The 18226-nt window shown below is 46.1% G+C and overlaps 1 protein-coding gene across 1 annotated transcript; it reads left to right on the top strand.

Annotated features, from left to right (window-relative positions):
* The first annotated feature begins 11007 nt into the window (after positions 1–11007).
* Positions 11008–17831, top strand: PDIA3 (protein disulfide isomerase family A member 3). Its single transcript, XM_088139326.1, has 13 exons — positions 11008–11247; positions 11526–11604; positions 11778–11895; positions 12517–12621; positions 13487–13616; positions 14265–14381; positions 14473–14598; positions 15477–15659; positions 15897–16005; positions 16468–16596; positions 16867–16946; positions 17217–17274; positions 17676–17831. The coding sequence occupies exons 1-13, from the start codon at positions 11105–11107 to the stop codon at positions 17793–17795; spliced, it is 1497 nt and encodes a 498-aa protein (XP_087995452.1). The 5' UTR covers positions 11008–11104; the 3' UTR covers positions 17796–17831.
* The last annotated feature ends 395 nt before the right edge of the window (positions 17832–18226 follow it).

The following is an 18226-nucleotide window of genomic DNA, read 5'->3' as shown; positions in this document are numbered from 1 at the left end:
TTTTCTTACTGGTACAGGGTTACACAAAAAAGTCTGATAATATATTTGTTTGGCAACATGGTTCATTTCATCAGTTCAGGAAACTGACCAACTTTTTCTAGACCATATTTTTGGGGAGCCTAGTCAATTTTGGGCCTCAATTTGCATCCAGAGAAAGGAGAATCAATTAGAACAGTATTTGAGGTGCTATGTCTCTTATCAGTGAGGCAATTGGACTGAACTGTTGCCTCTTGCAGAATTTGCCTATAACAATTCAGTGCATTCCTTCATATGCACGATTCCCTTTCAGGCAACCGATGGCTACCATTCCTGCATGTTGTTCTCCAGTACTCCTGCATCTCCTTTTCCTCATGCTTCTGACTTTCTGCTGGAGAAACAGGCTGTTCAGCTCCTCTTAAAGGAACAGCTTGATCTGGCAAAGGCTACATACAAGTGAGCTGCAGACATACAACAGACAAGGGTGCCCAGATTGCGGTTAGAGATTTGGTGTAGCTTTCCACTATGTTTCTGCCTTCTACCTGTTGAAAAAGCTGGACTCAAAGTTTATTGGCCTTTTCCTGGTTATCCAACAAATTAAGCCAGTCACCTTTCATCTGCAATTGTTTGCTTCTAGGAAGGTTCTTTCTTAAATTCTCACACAAACCCTAACCCTGTGATCCATCACCACTATCAACAGATGAAGAGCACTCTGTGCTTCCTGCCCTGGTAGATTCTCCATTTCAGGCCATCATACAACAGGAAGAGAGGACTTTCCAGCTCCATCTGACAGCAAGATTTGTCTAGTGACCTTTGGGATTTGCCAAGCATGGTGGGGGGAGTGAGCAGGGAATAAGTAGATAGTTGGTTCCCATAACATTGTGCCAGTGTGCACAGGAGAGGCGTCTGAGTCTAAGAGGGAAGTAGAGTATGGAGATGGCCTTGAAGGAAGGATGTGGCAGCCATTACATAAACATCAGCTTAGCCCAGAAAAACAGGAGGGAATGAAGAAGACACTCAAGACTGGCCCACCTTGTCTCTCTTGGATATAAGAGGGAGGAAAAGAGATACTGTCAGGTTTTAAGATTTTGTTATACCCCATATCAATAAAGTAGAGTTGTAATATTTCCTGTATTGTCTGTTTCCTGATCTGTCTACCTTAAAAGACTGACATATATGTAGTAAAGTGTTTAAAAAGCACTTTGAAATATTATAAATCTTCTGATCTTATTAACAACACATTATATTCAGATTGAATAATACTACATAGTATTATTCAATCTGAACAATAAACATACAATTCAGATTGAATAATAGTACACAGTTCTTTGCGTTGCATCTCATCCTTACAATGTCAATTAAGAATTAATAATCTTTCAGGGTAATCCAGATGAAGAAAAAAAGGACTAAAAAGATTAAAATGTAGAAAATAAATAAAATTAAGATAACATCAAGTAAGTTCAAGTTAATCCACAAAAGAAACCCAGCTAGTTTCTCTGTAAAGCACTATTTTAAGTCATTGCATAAAAACTCTCAAATAATTATTTCTTATACCACAGCCCCCTCTTGTGGTAACACATATATATTCAGAACATCAGATCTAATGAAATACTAACACTTCAAATGTTTTTTTTTTCACTGAAAAAATGGAGTTTTTTTTTTTTAATCTGTTCAATCGTGTCCAATTCTTGGAGACTGCCTGGACAAGTCCCTGCAGTTTTCTTGGCAAGATTTCAGTAGTTTGCCATTGTCTGCTTCCTAGGGCTGAGGGAAAGTAACTGCCCAAGGTCCCCCAGCTGGCTTTGTGCCTAGGCGGGACTAGAACACACGGTTTCCTGGTTTCTAGCCTGATGCCTTCACCACTACACCTAACTGGCACTCAAAGTTAGATACAAAACAATTAACAAAATAATAAAACAAAAAGAGTTAGATACAAAATAATTAAGACATCACTCAAGTAAATCCAAGACACAAGAGTAGAGAAAACAAATAGAATAATTCTATGCCCATCAAGCTAGACAATATTTCAATCAAAGCAAATGTATGTAGCTCAGGTTTGAACTATTAGGTTCCTGGTACTCCTGGTAAGCTTGGCTGTTTTCTTGTAGACTTTTCATTACCCAACTAGGTAACATCATCAGTGCGAGGGAGAGTGGGGATTGCTAGCTATTTATATATGATAGCTTGTCCTCACAGAGCACCAAGAACCCAACAGTCAGATGTTTGCATAATTACTTAAAGGCAAAGTGGTTTCTCCGCTTCCATGTCCAGATCACAACACATCTATGTTGTAGGAAAGATTCCAAGGGTGAAAACCCTGAAAAGAAAAACAGTTCAGGAGGGTTGAGGAAATTTTGAAAAATGAGATACTTGAGGCCCAAACACAATCAATACCAAGGGGGGGGGGGAAATACCTGATGAGACCAGCATGGTTGAACAAAGACCCCTCTGATAAAATGAGAAATTACAAAAACATGTAAAAAACCCAGAAAGGGCATATAACAAAGCTACATCAGGAAATAGCCCAAATCTGCAAGGATGGGATCAGGAAAGCTAAAACTCAGAATGAGGTAAGGCTTGCTATCAATGTCAAAAATAACAAAAAAGGGCTCTTTGGTATGTCCAGAAGAAGAGGAAAGTCAAGGAAACAGCTGGCCCACAGGTTGGAGAGGATGGCAAAATGGTGACAGGCAACAAGGAGAAAACAAACCTGGTTAATTTCTATTTTGCATCTGTTTTTTCACAGAAGGAAATAGCAGCCTGTCTTGTCAGAAGTTGCACTGGAGGAGTGGACAAGGAATGCAGATCAAAATAGGTAAGGAATTGGTGAAAGAAGACCTAGTAGTTTTGAAGGAATTAATGTCTCCTGGGCCAGATGGATTACATCCCAGGGTGTTAAAGGTACTGGCAACTGTCATCTCAGGGCCAGTTTGAGAAATCCTGGAGCACATGCAAAGTTCCAGAAGACTGGAGAAGAGCCAATGTGGTTCCAGTATTTAAGAAAGGGAAAAAGTGGACACAGGAAACTACAGACCAATCAGCTTAACATCCATACCTGGGAAAATCCTAGAAAAGATATTAAGCAGTGGGCTTGCAAGCACTTAGAAATTAACAGAGTGATTACCAGAAGCCAGCATGGATTTGTTAAAAATGGGTTGTGCCAGACAAATCTTACTGCTTTCTTGGAAGAGGTGATTAGGTTAGTGGGCCAAGGGAATGCTGTGGATGTAGTATACTTAGACTTCAGCAAGACGTTTGATAAAGTAGACCATAGTCTCCTTCTCGATAAACTGAAAAAATGTGGGCTGGATGGTCCCACTAACAGATGGATTCACAGTTGGCTGAACAACCATACCCAATGTGTGATCTTTAATGGGTCTATATCCTCATGGAGAAAAGTATGGTATGGGGTTCCTTGGGGTTCCGTCCTGGGCCCAGAACTGTTCAACATCTTCATAAATGACTTAGATGAGGGAAAGAAGCCATGTTTATAAAATCTGCGGATAACACAAAGCTGGGGGGGACTGCTAATACCTCTGAAGACTGGCTCAAGATTCAAAAGGATCTTCATCATCATCATCTTTATTATGGTCACAGTCACAGACCAGAAGAAGGATCTTCGTAACTCAAACACTGGGCCCATGCAAAAAAATGTTCAGTGTTAAGAAATGTAAACTTCTATTAGGCAGGAAAAATCAGATGCACAAGTATAAGATAGGTTGTACCTGGCTTAGCAATAGTACTTGTGAGAAAGATCTGGGGATCTAGGTAGACCACAGATTAAGGATAAGCCAGCAGTGTGCTGCAGCTGCCAAAGAAGCCAATGCGGTTTGGGGCTACATCAATAAAGGTATAGAGTCAAGATCATGGGAAGTGACAGTACTGCTCTATGCTGCAATGGTTAAACCACACCTGGAATAGTGTGTCCAGTTCTGGTTGTCACAATACAAAAAGGATGCCAAGGAAATGGAAAGAATGTAGAAAAGAGCAACAAAGATGGTGAGGGATTTGGAGGCTAAATCCTATGAAGAGTGGTTACAGGAACTTGATATGTTTAGCTTAAAGAAGAGAGGGCTGAGGGATAGCCCTCTAGTCCTAAGGGAGACAGGACAGCAGTCTTCTGATACATGAAGGGGTATCATAGGGAAGAGGGAATAGACCAATTCTCCCTAGTATCTGAGGGTTAGACAAGAACCAGTAGGTAGAAGATTTACAGTGAGATAGCCAAACTTGAACTAAGGAGGAATTTCCTGACCGTGAGAGCTATGAAACAATGGAACAGCCTGTTTCCAGAAGTTGTGGGTGCTCTATCACTGTAGGTTTTCAAGAAAAGACTGGACAGCCATTTGTTCAGAATGGTATGAGGATTTCTGCACTGGGCAGGGGGTTGGACTAGAAGATCTCCAAGATCCTTTCCAACCCTATAATTCCATGTGCCTACCTATATGTTTTGGGGCCAAGGTTATTTGGGACAAGCCCATGGTTCCATGTTGTTTGACCTGGCCCAAAAAACGTGGAATATGAAATTGCCAAATACCACTCCACACCAGCCTCGAGGTCAAGTCAAGGAGGTTGGACAGTGATCCTAACGGGCAATGGGGTGGCCAATACATCAGCAGAATACCCAGCTCGATAGCAGTGTCATTAACTATTAATGCCCTCAGTAATAGCACTGAACTGTTGATGGACCTGAAACCTGAAGGAGAAATCAGAGAGGTGACATTCTTGCTTTCACCCAGCCAGGTCTCAGGAATGCATGCCAGGTCTGCAGCATCACCCATGATAAAATCATGAATGAATGCAATCTTACTGTAAATAGACCTGGCATTTACCATCAACAGCTTGATGCCAAGGTCACGAGCGATTCTCCCACCAGGGCCCAGGAACGAGGCTCCCAGGGCTGCAAAATGAGGATTGCTACAAAATTGGCAGCCTTTCTTTTTCTGGAATGGCAAGCCCAGGTGTCCTATCTTATTTGGGATACATCTGCTTCTCCTCCCACCATTTAACCCAAATATACTTGCTGTTTCCATATACCTATCACTCAGCAGGACATTTGGCACCTTCCACATCCAACAAGTCAGCCCCATCGCTCTTCCACTATTAACTATATCGCATCCAAAAGCAAGTGTTATTCTCTTGCTGATACATCCAGCCACTACGCCCTTTCACACTTGCTCTCTTGTTGTAAATAAGGGCCTGTTTCATCTTTCCAATTCAACTCTGCTCCCAAGCCCACTGGCAATCTCACAGATCTCCCAAACAAAGTGGAGGGAATGTCTCTGGTTCCAGCCAGCTGAGACAGCAGGAGTTTCCCCAAAGGCACACTAGTTCAAAATGTGGTGGGATCCACCTTCTTTCACTGGGAGTCTGTTGGCCCCAGAGTTGTGCTGCAAGGGGGCTGTTAAATGGCATGGTTGCTCCCCATGCCTGAGTTGTTGGATTCTCCATCACTCACTGCGGAACCCAAGCTAGAATTGTCAGCCCTTCGAGGTGGACCAAATCAGGAAATACACTCCATGAGAAACTAAAATTCCTTTTAATGAGATGGGCTATAATATAGGTAGTCATCAACCTACAACCATTTGTTCAGCAACTATTCAATGTTACAATGGCACTGAACAAATGGTGGTTACAACCGGTCCTCAGAGTTCTGGCTGTCCCAGTACCCCCATGGTCACGTGATTGTGATCTGGGTGCTTGGCAACCAGGTTGCCCTTATGACGATTGTAACACCTTGTGATCATGTGATTGCCATTTGCAACCGTTCCTGCTGGCTTCCCCAGAAAGTCAATGGAGAAGCTGGCAGGAAAGGTCGCAAGTCATTGGAGTAAGTCTCCCCCACCTGCACACTCTCCCTCAGACCATGCTCACACCACGCCAGCCACCCTTGCACCCCCTCCCCAACCCACGCCTCTTGCACACCCCCTCCCTGACACGTACCTCTTGCGTATCCCCTTGCACCCTTCCTGACCCTCCCCCCACCCCTTTGCTCCCACCCCCACCCAGCAGCAGCCACTTACCTGCCTGCTGGCCTGGGACTTGCAACTTCCTGCCAGCTTCCCCACTGACTGTGGTTGCGGGAAGCCGTCAGGAAGTTGGCTTGCCTAACGACCGTGGGATTTAGTTAATGACGGCAACGGGACTGCAGGGATTGCCGTTGCTAAGCAATGCAGTTGCAGTTTATGACTTAGTGATGGAAATTCCAGTCTGAATTGCCGTTGTAAGTTGAGGACTACCTATAACAGAATCTTGCAAGTCTGATTGTGTTTCTCCTCTCCTCCCTCTTACACCTAGTGAATCAGGAGTCATCCTGAATCTCTTAATACAGGTAGTCCTTGCTTACCAACCACTTGTTCAGCAACCGTTTGAAGTTACGACAGCACTGAAAAAGGAGACTTACAACCAGTCCTCAAAGTTATGGTTGTTGCAGTGTCCCCTCAGTCACACTTGGCAACTGGTGTGCATTTATGGCAATCGCAGCACCCTGCAGTCACATGATCGATATTTGCGATCTTCACAGCCAGCTTCCGACAACAGACAAGGCAATGGGGATACTGGCAGGAAGTCATAAGACATGGTCATGTGACATCACACTCAACAACTGCAGCTGGAACTGACAAACTGATGTTGTAAATCAGGCTCAATCACACATTTCACTTTACGACTGCGTCGCTTAGCGACAGAGTTGTTGGTCCCAGTTGTAGTTGGTAAGTGTACTACCTGTACTGTCACCTTTCCCAAGATGTAAGGAAGGTTTCTGTCCTCTTTGCTTACATAACAGTTTCTGAATATTTGCTTCAAGGTCACCTTCCTGATTCTCTACAAGAAGCCTTCCAATTAACCCACTTGTGAGTCCTAGGACCATTAGATCTTCCCACCAGGCTCCACTGGTGCTTCTGGTATGATCTTCCCAGGAAGCTGTCTATGGGATCTCCAGCAGTGGCTTAGCAGCAGTCCTGCCAAGCCTTAATCTACAGCCTCCAGTTGGGATAACCCATTGACACAAAGTTCACAAGCTATATCCTTGTCACAGTTCCTTATTGTGAAGCAGCTTGTTACTAGTCAGAAGACACCTGAAAGGTCATCATTAGTGTAAAACTATTGGAACATCTCTGACAGATATTGGAAGTCCCCCAGCAAAGAACCCACCACTTCATCTGGTTCCTGCACCACTGGTGGAGAGCTCACCACCAGGAATTCCTCATGCCTAACCTTAATCTATTTCCCTGTAGTTTCACCTCACTGGTTCTAGTCCTACCTTCCACTGCAACAGAGAATTAGTTCTGTTCCTCCATAGCACAATCCTTTACATATATGAAGACTCATCTCCTCTCAGCAGTCTCTTCCACAGGATAAAATTGCCCAGTTTCTTTCCACTTCCTCATAGGATGTTGTTTCCAACTCCTTCACCATCTTAGACACTGTAGGAGGACAGCTATATTAGTCTTTGGTAGCCAAAAATCAGGAATCTGGTTGCAACTTTTCAGATAATCAAACTTTAAAGGCTGAAGCTTTTGTGAAATTTCTGGCTCACTATGTTGTATGAATGGAGTCATTAAGTGAGATAGATAGCTACATAAACATGATAAATAAAATATAAAATAAAATAAATTAAGAGGTAAGACTATCTGATTTGGGAAGACAGCGCAGGGAATCTTTTTGCATATCAGTGATACTTTTTCTGGTTTTGGGCTTGTCGAGAGCCAGAGGAAATAGAACAGTGACCTAATGTCAAGAAAGAATCAAGTGAGATTTGTGGCCTTTTAAAAAAATAGCTATAAAATAACACAAGACTTGGAAGAAACCTTAGAGCTCATCTAGTCCAACCCCTTGCTCAATGCGGGAATCCACTACAGCCTCCCTGATTGATGGACACCGAGTCTTTGTTTAAATACCTCCAACAAAAGAGAGTCCACCACTTCCCAAGGGAGTCTGTACCACTGTGGAACAGCTCATATCATTAGGAATTCTTCCTAACATCAACCCAAAGCTTCTTCCTGTAATTTAAATGCATTGTTTCTTGTCCTGTCTTCAGGAAGAGTTCTGACCAATTCTGCCCCTTCTTCTGTGACAGCTGTTCAGATATTTGAGGTGACTGCCATGTCTCCCCACTCTTCTGTTCCTTATAAGTGTGCGGGGGGGGGGGGGAGTTGGTCCAGGTCCCTTAGCAGTTTGGATTCACTCCTCTGGACATGCTTTGCTTGTAATGTCCTTTTTAAAATGAGGTGCCCAGAACTAGTAGTATTCCAGGCACAGAATTAACTGGATGGGGTGGAATGAAAGACACACAAGTCTGGGATAAAATGGGGGGAGATTGGGGAGGGATCTGAGTAGATTCTAGTAGATCAAAAGTTGAATCCAAGTAGGTTGATGCAGCTGCTAATAAGGGAAGCTGTCTTAGGGGATGCATTAAGAGAAAGGCAGAATCTGGCTCAAGGGAAACAGCTGTCCCCTTCCATGGAGTCTGCATCAGGCCACAATTGGAATCCAGGCACCAGCCTAAATAAAGTTTTCTTTTTTTTTACATTGATGAGTTCAGAGGAGGGGATGTGCCCCCAAGTTCTAAGAAACCAAGTGCGTTCAGCCTGCAGAATAGAAAGCAGAGTTCAGATCATCTAAGGCAGGGGTTCTTAACCTGGGGTCCATAGATAAATAGGGTGAAGGGGGGGAAATTGCAACAGATTGTTTTCACTAAACTCAAACTGAAATGTAGTTTCTCATTATTGATTTAATGGATTTACAAAGAATGCATATTATTATATATTCATTTTTACGATTTGATAACCGTATTTGAGCATAATTGGTTCCCTTTGTAACACATTATGTATTTTATGTTTTGTGTTTAAATATATTTTTCTGAGAAGGGTCCACAGCTTTCACCAGACTTTGCAAGAAGTCCACAGCACAAAAAAAATTAAGAACCTCTCACCCTCTGTTTGGTTTGGATGAAAGAGTGGGTTTTGCTGAGAAATAAAAGAATGTTAGAATTAGGAGAAGATAACCTGAGGTTTGGATGGCATGGGTTTTTAAAGTACAACAAAGTTAAAGTTAATGTAGATTTCAAAAATCATTATGTGAGAACTGCTATATTTAGAGCATGGAATATACATACACCCAGGTTGTGCCCAAAAATACCTTTACTGGTCTCAACACAGCATTTTATAGAAAAGAAACAGCAGGCAAAGAGAAATGGTTAACATCTCAAGACTTATTAATACAGGAAGGTGGACAGCTCAAAATGAAGTCAAGAGAACAATTCACTCACTACAGAGGGATTTAGTTTTCAATAGTTTTCATATGCACAATTAAGAGAAACATTTAATATAGATAAAAAGTTAATAGGGATTGAACAACATAAGATGGAATTTGAAAAATGAACTGTGAACAAATAATGAGCATCTCATTGCAAAAATGTATAAACGTTTGTTGAAATTTGAAGCAGAAGAGGAACAAGTTAAAGTGCAGGATAAAATGGGCTAAACATTTTGGCTATAATATGCAGATGGATCAATGGGACAGAATGTGGATAAAGGGACTGAAATTCACATTATAATTTAAGAAAGAACTTTTACAAAATGATGTACTGCTGGTATATCACATCAGAGAAATTATCTAAGATCTATAAAGGTACTTCTAGCCAATGTTGGAAATGTGAAAACAAATACATAAATACATATGATATGAAGAATTTTGAAGTTTAATATTGAGATGAAACCAGAACTCTATTTATTGGTACTTACAGATAATCAATTAGAAAAGACTTATGGAAGATAGATTTTATATATGGTAATTGCAGCAAGATTATTATATGCACAAAGATGGAGAAGTACTGAAATACCCACAATGGAGGAATGGATTGTGAAGATGGCAGAACTAGCAGAGATGGAAAAACAAATCTGCTTGGTCAGGGACAAGAAGGTAAGTTCTTTTATGAAAGATTGGAAACCTTTCATGGACTTTTTGCTGAAAGTGGAAAGAAGGGAAATGGTGATTTCTGGATTTGATGATTGAAAAAAGATTGAATACGGGGCTGGAGGGACTACTGCAACGTTGAAGAGGGAGCACGGACGAGGAGTTCGTTTGCTGTAAAGACGTGCGGAAGTCGTCGCTTCTTTGGCCACTTCCCCCCCTTTTTTCCTTTGTATCCTCTTCTGCGCTTTTTCGCTTTCCTTTATATATTTCTGCATCTCTATTTCAGGTACGTAAAAACGTCTAACAAGAACTAACAGAAAAAAGAACCCCTCATCTCGAGCGCAGCCAGAGAGGGAGGGAGCGGACTCATCGACGCCCGCGCTCCGGAAGAGAGGGCCGGGGCCGGAGCGGTGGGCTGTAGCGGCAAGGCGGCGGGCGCAGGCCAGGCAGGCGGCGGCGCCTCCTCCGCTCACGGTCTTCGGGGGCTCGTGGGCCCCCCCCGCTCGCCACATGCCGCGGCAGGCCTCGCGTCGGACGGCAGCGGGCCGCAGGGCCCCCGAGCCCCTCCCGGGTCACCCCGGCCGGCCCCTGCCAAGCCGCGCGTCCTCTTCTGGACGCCCATCCGCCCGGGGCTGGCCCGGGACCGGCGCGCGGGCCCCGTCCTCTTTGCCCGCTCTCCGGAAGGCGGGCGCAGCTCCGGCGCCTCTCCTCCTCGAGGATCCCGGGGGCCGCTCCTCCCCGCCTCTCGCGCGCGCCTTGCCAGCCCCGAGCCTGCCAGGCGCCTCAGGATCCCGCTCCCCTCGGGCCCTCCGGCTCTGCCAGCCCGGCCCGCGACCTCCGCCCCACTGGGCGACGAGAAGCATAGAGCGGGCCCGGCTCAGGGCCCCCCCCCCGCCGCCGCCGCCGCCGCCGCCGCCCAGGGAGCCCGCGCGGCGGCCCGGAGGCGAGGCCGGCCCGCCCCCAGCTCAGCGCCCCTCCCTCCAGGGCGGCTGCGCGAACCCGAGAGCCAAGGGGGGGCGCCGAGTCGTCGCCCGGCGACGGGAGGAGCCCCGCCCCGACCGAGGGGCTCGGGCCAATCGACGGCTGCCACACGGTGAATCCGGCTTGTCTGCGCAGGGGGCGGGCCTTCCGGTTCCTCTTTAGCCCCGCGCTGAGGCGACCGCCGCGGAAAGCGAAAGCCGCCGCCGCGCTCCTCCGTCCTCCCAGCTGGCTCATGGCGACGCTGCTCCTCGCGCTGCTCCTCGCCGTGGCGGCCTGGCCTGGCCGCGCCTCCGACGTGCTCGAGCTCAGCGATGATGACTTCGACAGCGGCCTGGCCGACCGCAGCGTCGCCCTCGTCGAATTCTACGCGCCCTGGTGGGTCGGGACGGCTGCGCTGCGTTCCCCGGGCCTCCTCGCCCGTTGCGGACGCTCCGGCGGAGGGAAGGGAAGCGAAGCGAAGCGAATCGCTTCCCGGCGGCTCGCGGCGGCCTGGCGCTGCGGCTGCTGTCCGGGCGCCCGGGGGCGGGGCCTCGCCGCCGTGGCCGCTCCTGAGTGGCTGCCGCGGCGCGCGGGCACCCGTGGATTGGCTGTCGCGAGGCCCTCCTGGGCGGGGGGCGACGAGCGCGGGGGTGACCGGCTGCGTCGCCTTGCAGGTGCGGACATTGCAAGCGCCTGGCGCCCGAGTACGAGTCGGCGGCCACTCGGCTGAAGGGCATCGTCCCCCTCGTGAAGGTGCGTCCCGCGCGCGGCTCGGGGTTGGAAGAGCTCCGGCTCGGAGGCGGTGCGGCTCCTTCCCGTCGAGGAGCTGCAGTCCAAGGGCGGGTGCCGGGCGCGGCAGGCTGCGAGGTAACGCAGGGGCCTTCGGAGGGTCGCCTGCGCCAAGAACGCGCTCCGTCCTCTCCTAGGTGGACTGCACGGCTAATTCCAACACTTGCAACAAGTACGGGGTGAGCGGCTACCCGACGCTGAAGATCTTCAGGAACGGGGAGGAGTCCGGAACTTACGACGGACCCAGGACAGCTGGTGAGCGGGCCCGGATCGTCCCTCTGGGCTTTTCTGAGCCTGTTGTAGTTAAGTAACTTCTGGAGGAGCTCTACGTAGCCCTTGGAGCCCAGGTCACGATAGGTAATGTCTGGTTCAGCCTTACCCAATATTTAAGGAGCTGGCCTTCGTGTTCCTCCTGGACAGAGGCATTGCAGGAACGCAGTGGCCCCTCCGTGCCTTTCATAAGTGTGTGTTGCACATAAAAAAGGAGGTGGAGTTTATGGTGTGGCGCTGCTTTCGACCTTTGACCCTGCTGCCTCAGACCTCTCTGTACTGGACACGTAGCTCCTGCTTGAACAGCAGGTGGAGGCTGTGGTCAGGAGGGCTGCTGTAGATTTAAATTGTGCCTACCAGTTGAAGCTTTTGTATCAGGATTGTCACCTTGCAGCTAGATTGTTGCAGTGGGGCTGGTGTTGAAAACTGTCCTATCGGTAGTTGCAGGGACATGAGATTTGCCCCTGTAATGTAAGAAATGTGGGATTTAAAGAATGATTGATGCATAGCATCCTGTAGCATGTTCTTTTGGGGCCCTTATGCCGTGTCAGTGTGAGTCTCTAAAGAAGATTGGCCTTTATTCCTACCTATTTTTTTTTTTCTAAGATGGAATTGTGAGCCATCTGAAGAAACAGGCAGGGCCTGCCTCGGTTCCTCTTTCTTCTGAGAGCTTTGAGAAATTCATCAGTGAAAAGGATGCTGCTGTAGTGGGTAAGTAGTTTGTGGGGACAAAATGGCAGAAGGATCATGGCACATTTAAGGGTCAGTGGTTATCTTGATTAAATGGTTAATTTGAATGTGCTTGTTGCTGGTGGGGGGGTTATTGTTTTTTTCTATTTCAGTATTTTGTATTAATTCTGCAAGCCGCCTGGAGTCACCTTGTGTGAGTTGGGTGGCCGTATAAATTTGTTTAATAAATAAATAAAATAGTGTTACTTTTGATTCTGTTTCTGTGGTAGAGCCCAGCTGGTTTGGTTTATGGATTGGGTAAACCCAGAATGGTATAATTTGCTAATCAGGTTAAGTATACTGTCTTTAAAAAAACATTAGCTAAGCCAATTCCTGGTTGTTTTGAAGGATCTTGTCTTCTATCTTCCTGTTTGAGGTGCTGTTTACTTTATGTGACTTTATCCTTCAAATGAGAACCTGCTGGAGTGTTGGCAAGGCGCACTCCCAGTTAAAAATATCAAAGCCATGGGTTGGTTGTGTTCCTTGGGTGGGATTTGGAATCCGGGACTATTGCAAGTGGCTCATTGTTCTTTATGATTAAGTCATAAGGTAACATCTTGTGAAATATAAATTGACCTCAAACCCAGAAAGCTACCAAAATTCAGGAATAAAATGGTAATATTTCTCAGCTATAACAATAACAACAGCTATAGTAGGGGTGTTAAACTTTTGATAGACTTGAAGTGCTCGTTGTGCCATTTTAAAGTACAATATTACTGCACTCCCCCGAACAAGGAAGTGTTTGCCTTTCCTCCCTCTGTGTCATCTGTCTAGTTTCTCAGTGGCATACCCAAATGATTTATCTTGACCCTCTTACACAGAGCTGTTTGTTGCTTATGAACTACAGGATTCTTCAAGGAGCTGTTTGGCGATGCACATTCAGAGTATATGAAAGCAGCAAGCAATTTGCGGGACCATTACCGCTTTGGGCACACCAGTGATGAGGGGCTCATTAAGAAATATGAGTCGGATGGCGAGTAAGTGATCAACAGTTGGCCCTGTATACTCCTGATTCAGGAGAAATGTCCCATGACTATAGAGGTTATGATCAAGTTCATGTTTGTTCTTGTTTTTCTGCGACTTGCCAGCCAAGCAGCTTTGGAAGCTGCTTGAAGTTTCAGAATACACAGGGCAGAGCTTTATAGTGCTGAATTACTTATAGGAATGAATGAATTTTTATTGTGGCCTTTGGCCATTGATGGGTCACATATCTAAGCCTTGCTCCAGGTAGCCTTCTGTGAAAAACGGGGTGTTATATTTACACAGTACAGCACAAATTGCCAAGTCCCTTCTGGGCTGGTTCTTACTTGTTTATCCTATCACCTGCAGGGAGCAGGCAAGTCAGAGCTTGATACGCTTGCTGGCTATGTGTTAGCTTTTCCTTGTGGGACTGGCTCAAGCACCTGAGACACTTGCTGTTGGGCTGGGGCCACGTACTGGAGGAACGTTTATCTATTGGGGATGGTTCAGTGAATCCTGCAGTGTGCAGGGGATTGGACTTGATGACTTCTTAGGTCCCTTCCAACTTTTAAGATTCTGTGAACCAAAATGATGCATTATGGGGTGCTATTTGATTGGGTGTGGTAGGTTTTGACTGTCAAAATGCAGCAGTCTCCTTTTCACAGGGGCATCTTCCTGTTCCGTCCCCTGCACCTGGCAAACAAGTTTGAGGACAATTCTGTACGATATACAGAAGAAAAGATCACAACCGGCAAGATAAAGAAGTTTCTTCAAGAAAACATGTGAGTGCAGTAGTTTCTCTCCTATAGCAAGTATGTGTGTCCAGTCTGAATGGGATTCACATATTAACAAAGGAGAGTTTCTCTGTTGTAGCTTCGGTTTATGCCCACACATGACTGAAGACAACAAAGAATTGATCCAAGGGAAAGATCTTCTAGTGGCTTATTACGATGTAGACTATGAAAAGAATCCCAAAGGCTCCAATTATTGGCGCAACAGGTGAGTTTCCATTTCTCTGTTGAAGATTCTGTGGGCAGATGAACCAATTCTCTATTGCAGGTGAAATCTGACTATTGGGCAAAGCAGTAAATGAGGAAAATAAAAGCCCTTATTGGCATCTGTGTCAGTTATGGTTCCTCTTCAGCCAGGTTGCCAAAGCCATTGAAAGAAGTCTTGCTAAAATGTGGGTCTTCCAGAATTAAACTTTGGTTCTTGGGAGTGAGGTAAAGAAGCCAATAATAGACTGGGGGAAGAGGAGAGAGCAGTTGCTGTTGTCAAAGTCCTCCTCAAACCATGAGTGGTTGAAGAAGAGCTGGGCAGTTACCCTTGAAGACATATCACCCAAAGGCAGTTGGTCCCTAGATTTTCTTGCACTGATTTAAAAAAATGCTGAAGACAGGATGATGAATAGGTGAATGTTCCTGCCCTGGGTTAGCAACCTAAAGTTGGTCTCTGAGGCTGGGAACAATTAAGAGCAATACCAGAAAGGGCCCACATCTATTCTGAAATGCATACTTTGGTAGACTTACCATTTTTGTGTTTGAAGAGCTGTTACTCCAGAAATCTATAATCCTTTTTTTTTTACTGACAGTAAAACAGTGCATTAGCTGGGAAACAGAGATTCTAATTTCTTTTCCCCCTTTAATTATTTGCCACTTTGGTGGATTCATTAGGTTGTTTCCAGCTCATTTGATCTGATGTTGTAGAATTCAGTCCTTTGTTAAACAAAACATTCACAATTCAGCAGGTGTGGAGCTGAACCCCTCCACTGGGTTCACTTGCTGGTGTCAATTTTATTTTTTTTGTCTTCAGATCTTGGTGTGGCTGTCTGATTTCCTTGAGCTGACAGTAACAGAACAGTTGCATTGTTTCTGCAGAGTGATGAAGGTAGCTCGGAGTTTCCTGGACGCTGGACACAAACTTAATTTTGCTGTTGCAAGTCGAAAGACTTTTGGCCATGAACTCTCAGAGTTTGGGCTGGATGGTTCTACCGGTGATGTCCCTGTTGTTGCTATCAGGACAGCCAAAGGAGAGAAATTTGCCATGCAGGAGGAATTCTCGTAAGTTCACATTTTTGATGTGTGACCTCGGTTGGGTAGTCAACAGCTGGTACTTGGAAGCTCCCCCTTATTTCAGAATGGAAACAGTTCCAGGGGTTGTCTGCAGGGAAAACTTTCCATTGAACTGTTCTGGGAAGAGCTTTACAGAAGGGGAGGCCCTGTGTTATTCCCTAGTGGCTCTTGAGGGAAGTATAAATGGGTCTATGCTGGCTGAAGCAATTCTTACTTCATTTGCAGCCGTGACGGCAAAGCCTTGGAGAGATTCCTTCAGGATTATTTTGATGGAAATCTGAAAAGATACCTGAAATCAGAGCCCATCCCAGAGAGCAATGATGGTCCAGTGAAGGTGAGGGGGCGGCAAGGGTCTTCCGCTAACCCTATAGTAACTGGGGAAGAGACTTTATTTGGATGGTGTTGTAGAACTTCTGAAGTGGTAGGAGAAGCAGTGCGTCCTGATTCCTTTAGAACAAACCATAAGAAAAAAACCACAAAATTTTTGCTTACTAAAACACAGTGCTTAACACCACTGTAATGGCTTTCCTGAAGAGATTGTATCCATATGCTAAGTGGCTGTAGGTAAACTAATAGAAGGAGTGTTAGGGGAATGTGAAATGCTACAGTACTTGCATGTTAGCATGAACAATAGGTGAGTTGAGGTGGTGATGCTATTCCACTGCTGTACAAATGTTAACTTGGACAGTACAGAAAAAAGGTACGCTTGCCTCTGGAGAAAATGGCTGTTTTGTTTTTACCCAGTGATGTGCTGGCATGAGGTGTTCTTTCAGTGCGGTTCTGGTTCTCTCTCCAGGTAGTTGTGGCTGAAAATTTTGATGAAATTGTGAACACGGAGGGCAAGGATGTGCTTATAGAATTCTACGCCCCATGGTGTGGCCACTGCAAGAACCTTGAACCCAAATACAAGGAGCTGGGCGAGAAGGTAGGGGAGAAACAAGGGCTGCCTGAGCTTGAGGGTCTCTTGCCAGAGGTTCTTTCATTTAGCCGTGAAGGGACTGGTGGGAGTTCCTTTCCAGCTACAGCAGTCCCAAGACAGTGAAATATTGCTGGTTCCTTCTCATGATAAGCCATAACACGGCTAGTTTGATTTTGATTCAGTGTGCTCCAGGCCTCAGCCACCATTTTTTCAGGGGACTGAGGCCAAAACTGAGTTTTGTCATCTCTAATTACTGGCTGCTTTACCTTTTTTCAGCTTAACAAAGACCCCAACATTGTTATAGCCAAGATGGATGCCACAGCCAATGATGTGCCTTCTCCCTATGAAGTCAAAGGGTAAGGAAGCTCCACTAATGACTGCTGGCTTTTCCTGATCTGCTGTATCTGCTAGTTGCAATCAGTAGAATAGCTTTCTTAGAAAGGCATTCTTAACAGTTCAAGAATCTGGATAGAGATAGATTACCTGGGTTCCTGCATGTGACTGTTTGCCCATCATGCAGAAGAATGGGTTTATTGAGGCTTGAGGACCAGTTGAATTTATGTTTGCTGTTGCTACCAAAAAAAAGACTGGATATGGCTGAGTGGATCTTTCGTTTTTTGTTGTAGCTTCCCCACAATTTACTTCGCCCCTGCGGGTAGCAAGCAAACTCCAAAGAAATATGAGGTGAGCTAAAATCTCCTTTTGCTGGCTTTCTTCTGCCAGAAGTGCTTTCTAGGTAAATAGATGGGGCATAAATTGCAGTAGCAGAAATAACACCAGTCTGATCTGATTGGTACTTGGATGGGAAACCACCAGGAGATGCCAGAGCAGTAGGCTAGATTGGAATTTTTTAAAAAGTCCCCCAACAAAAGGCAACAGCGACTTGGCATTGGCACCAAGAAGGTGGTGTGAGGGTGGCTGTGATGCGGTTTGGAGTTGAGCTTGACTCCTTAGACTAGAGGTAAAAGGGGAGTCTCCATAGGACGGGGACTATTGTAAATTGTGGGTGGGCAGATGGTGGGAGGGGGTGGCCTGCATCTCTTTCGGGCCCCTTCCTCTTGGCCTCACTTCTGTCTCCTTGTCAGGGGGGACGCGAGGTGAGCGACTTCGTCAGCTATTTGAAGAGGGAGGCCACCTACCCGCCGATTCTACAAGAAGATGAAAAGCCCAAGAAAAAGAAGAAGGCGCCGAAAGAGGATCTGTGAGAGCCTTGGCTGTTGCCTTGTCCGGAGAGGAGCCCAGCGGCTGCCGTGGGAGGGAGGCCAGGGCTCCGTGGTGCAGCTTCGTTGTTGGAAAGCCAAACCCTTTGAGCAGAGGAGAGCTGGCGGCTGCTGTCCTGTTTCTTTACCTGCCCCTTGTCTCTTAGCTGCTCTTGCCATGGATGCTCTGGACTGGTGGGGGGGGGGCGGGGAGGGCCTGTTTTCTAATTTTTTTTGTACATTTGGAGGAATGAATGAATAAATGACCCTTCTACCCCCCCAGTTGCCTTGTGTGATGGTGGTACCAGAGAGCCTCATGCTGGAGAGCCAGTGTTGCTGGTTTGCTCTTTAAGAAAAGGCTGCAGAGAGCTGCCTCTGTCAAAAAGGCCTTTTTCGGAAATTGATGCCTGGCTGACTGAACTAAACCAGCAGGGCAG

The sequence above is a fragment of the Python bivittatus genome, unplaced genomic scaffold (genome assembly GCF_059951505.1).
Source record: "Python bivittatus isolate LINGU-HERP-01145 unplaced genomic scaffold, Pbiv_v1 ctg000210_np1212, whole genome shotgun sequence".
In the NCBI taxonomy this organism is placed as follows: Eukaryota; Metazoa; Chordata; class Lepidosauria; order Squamata; family Pythonidae; genus Python; species Python bivittatus.
Note: the sequence above shows the minus strand (reverse complement) of the source record. Positions and strands in the feature narration are given on the sequence as shown.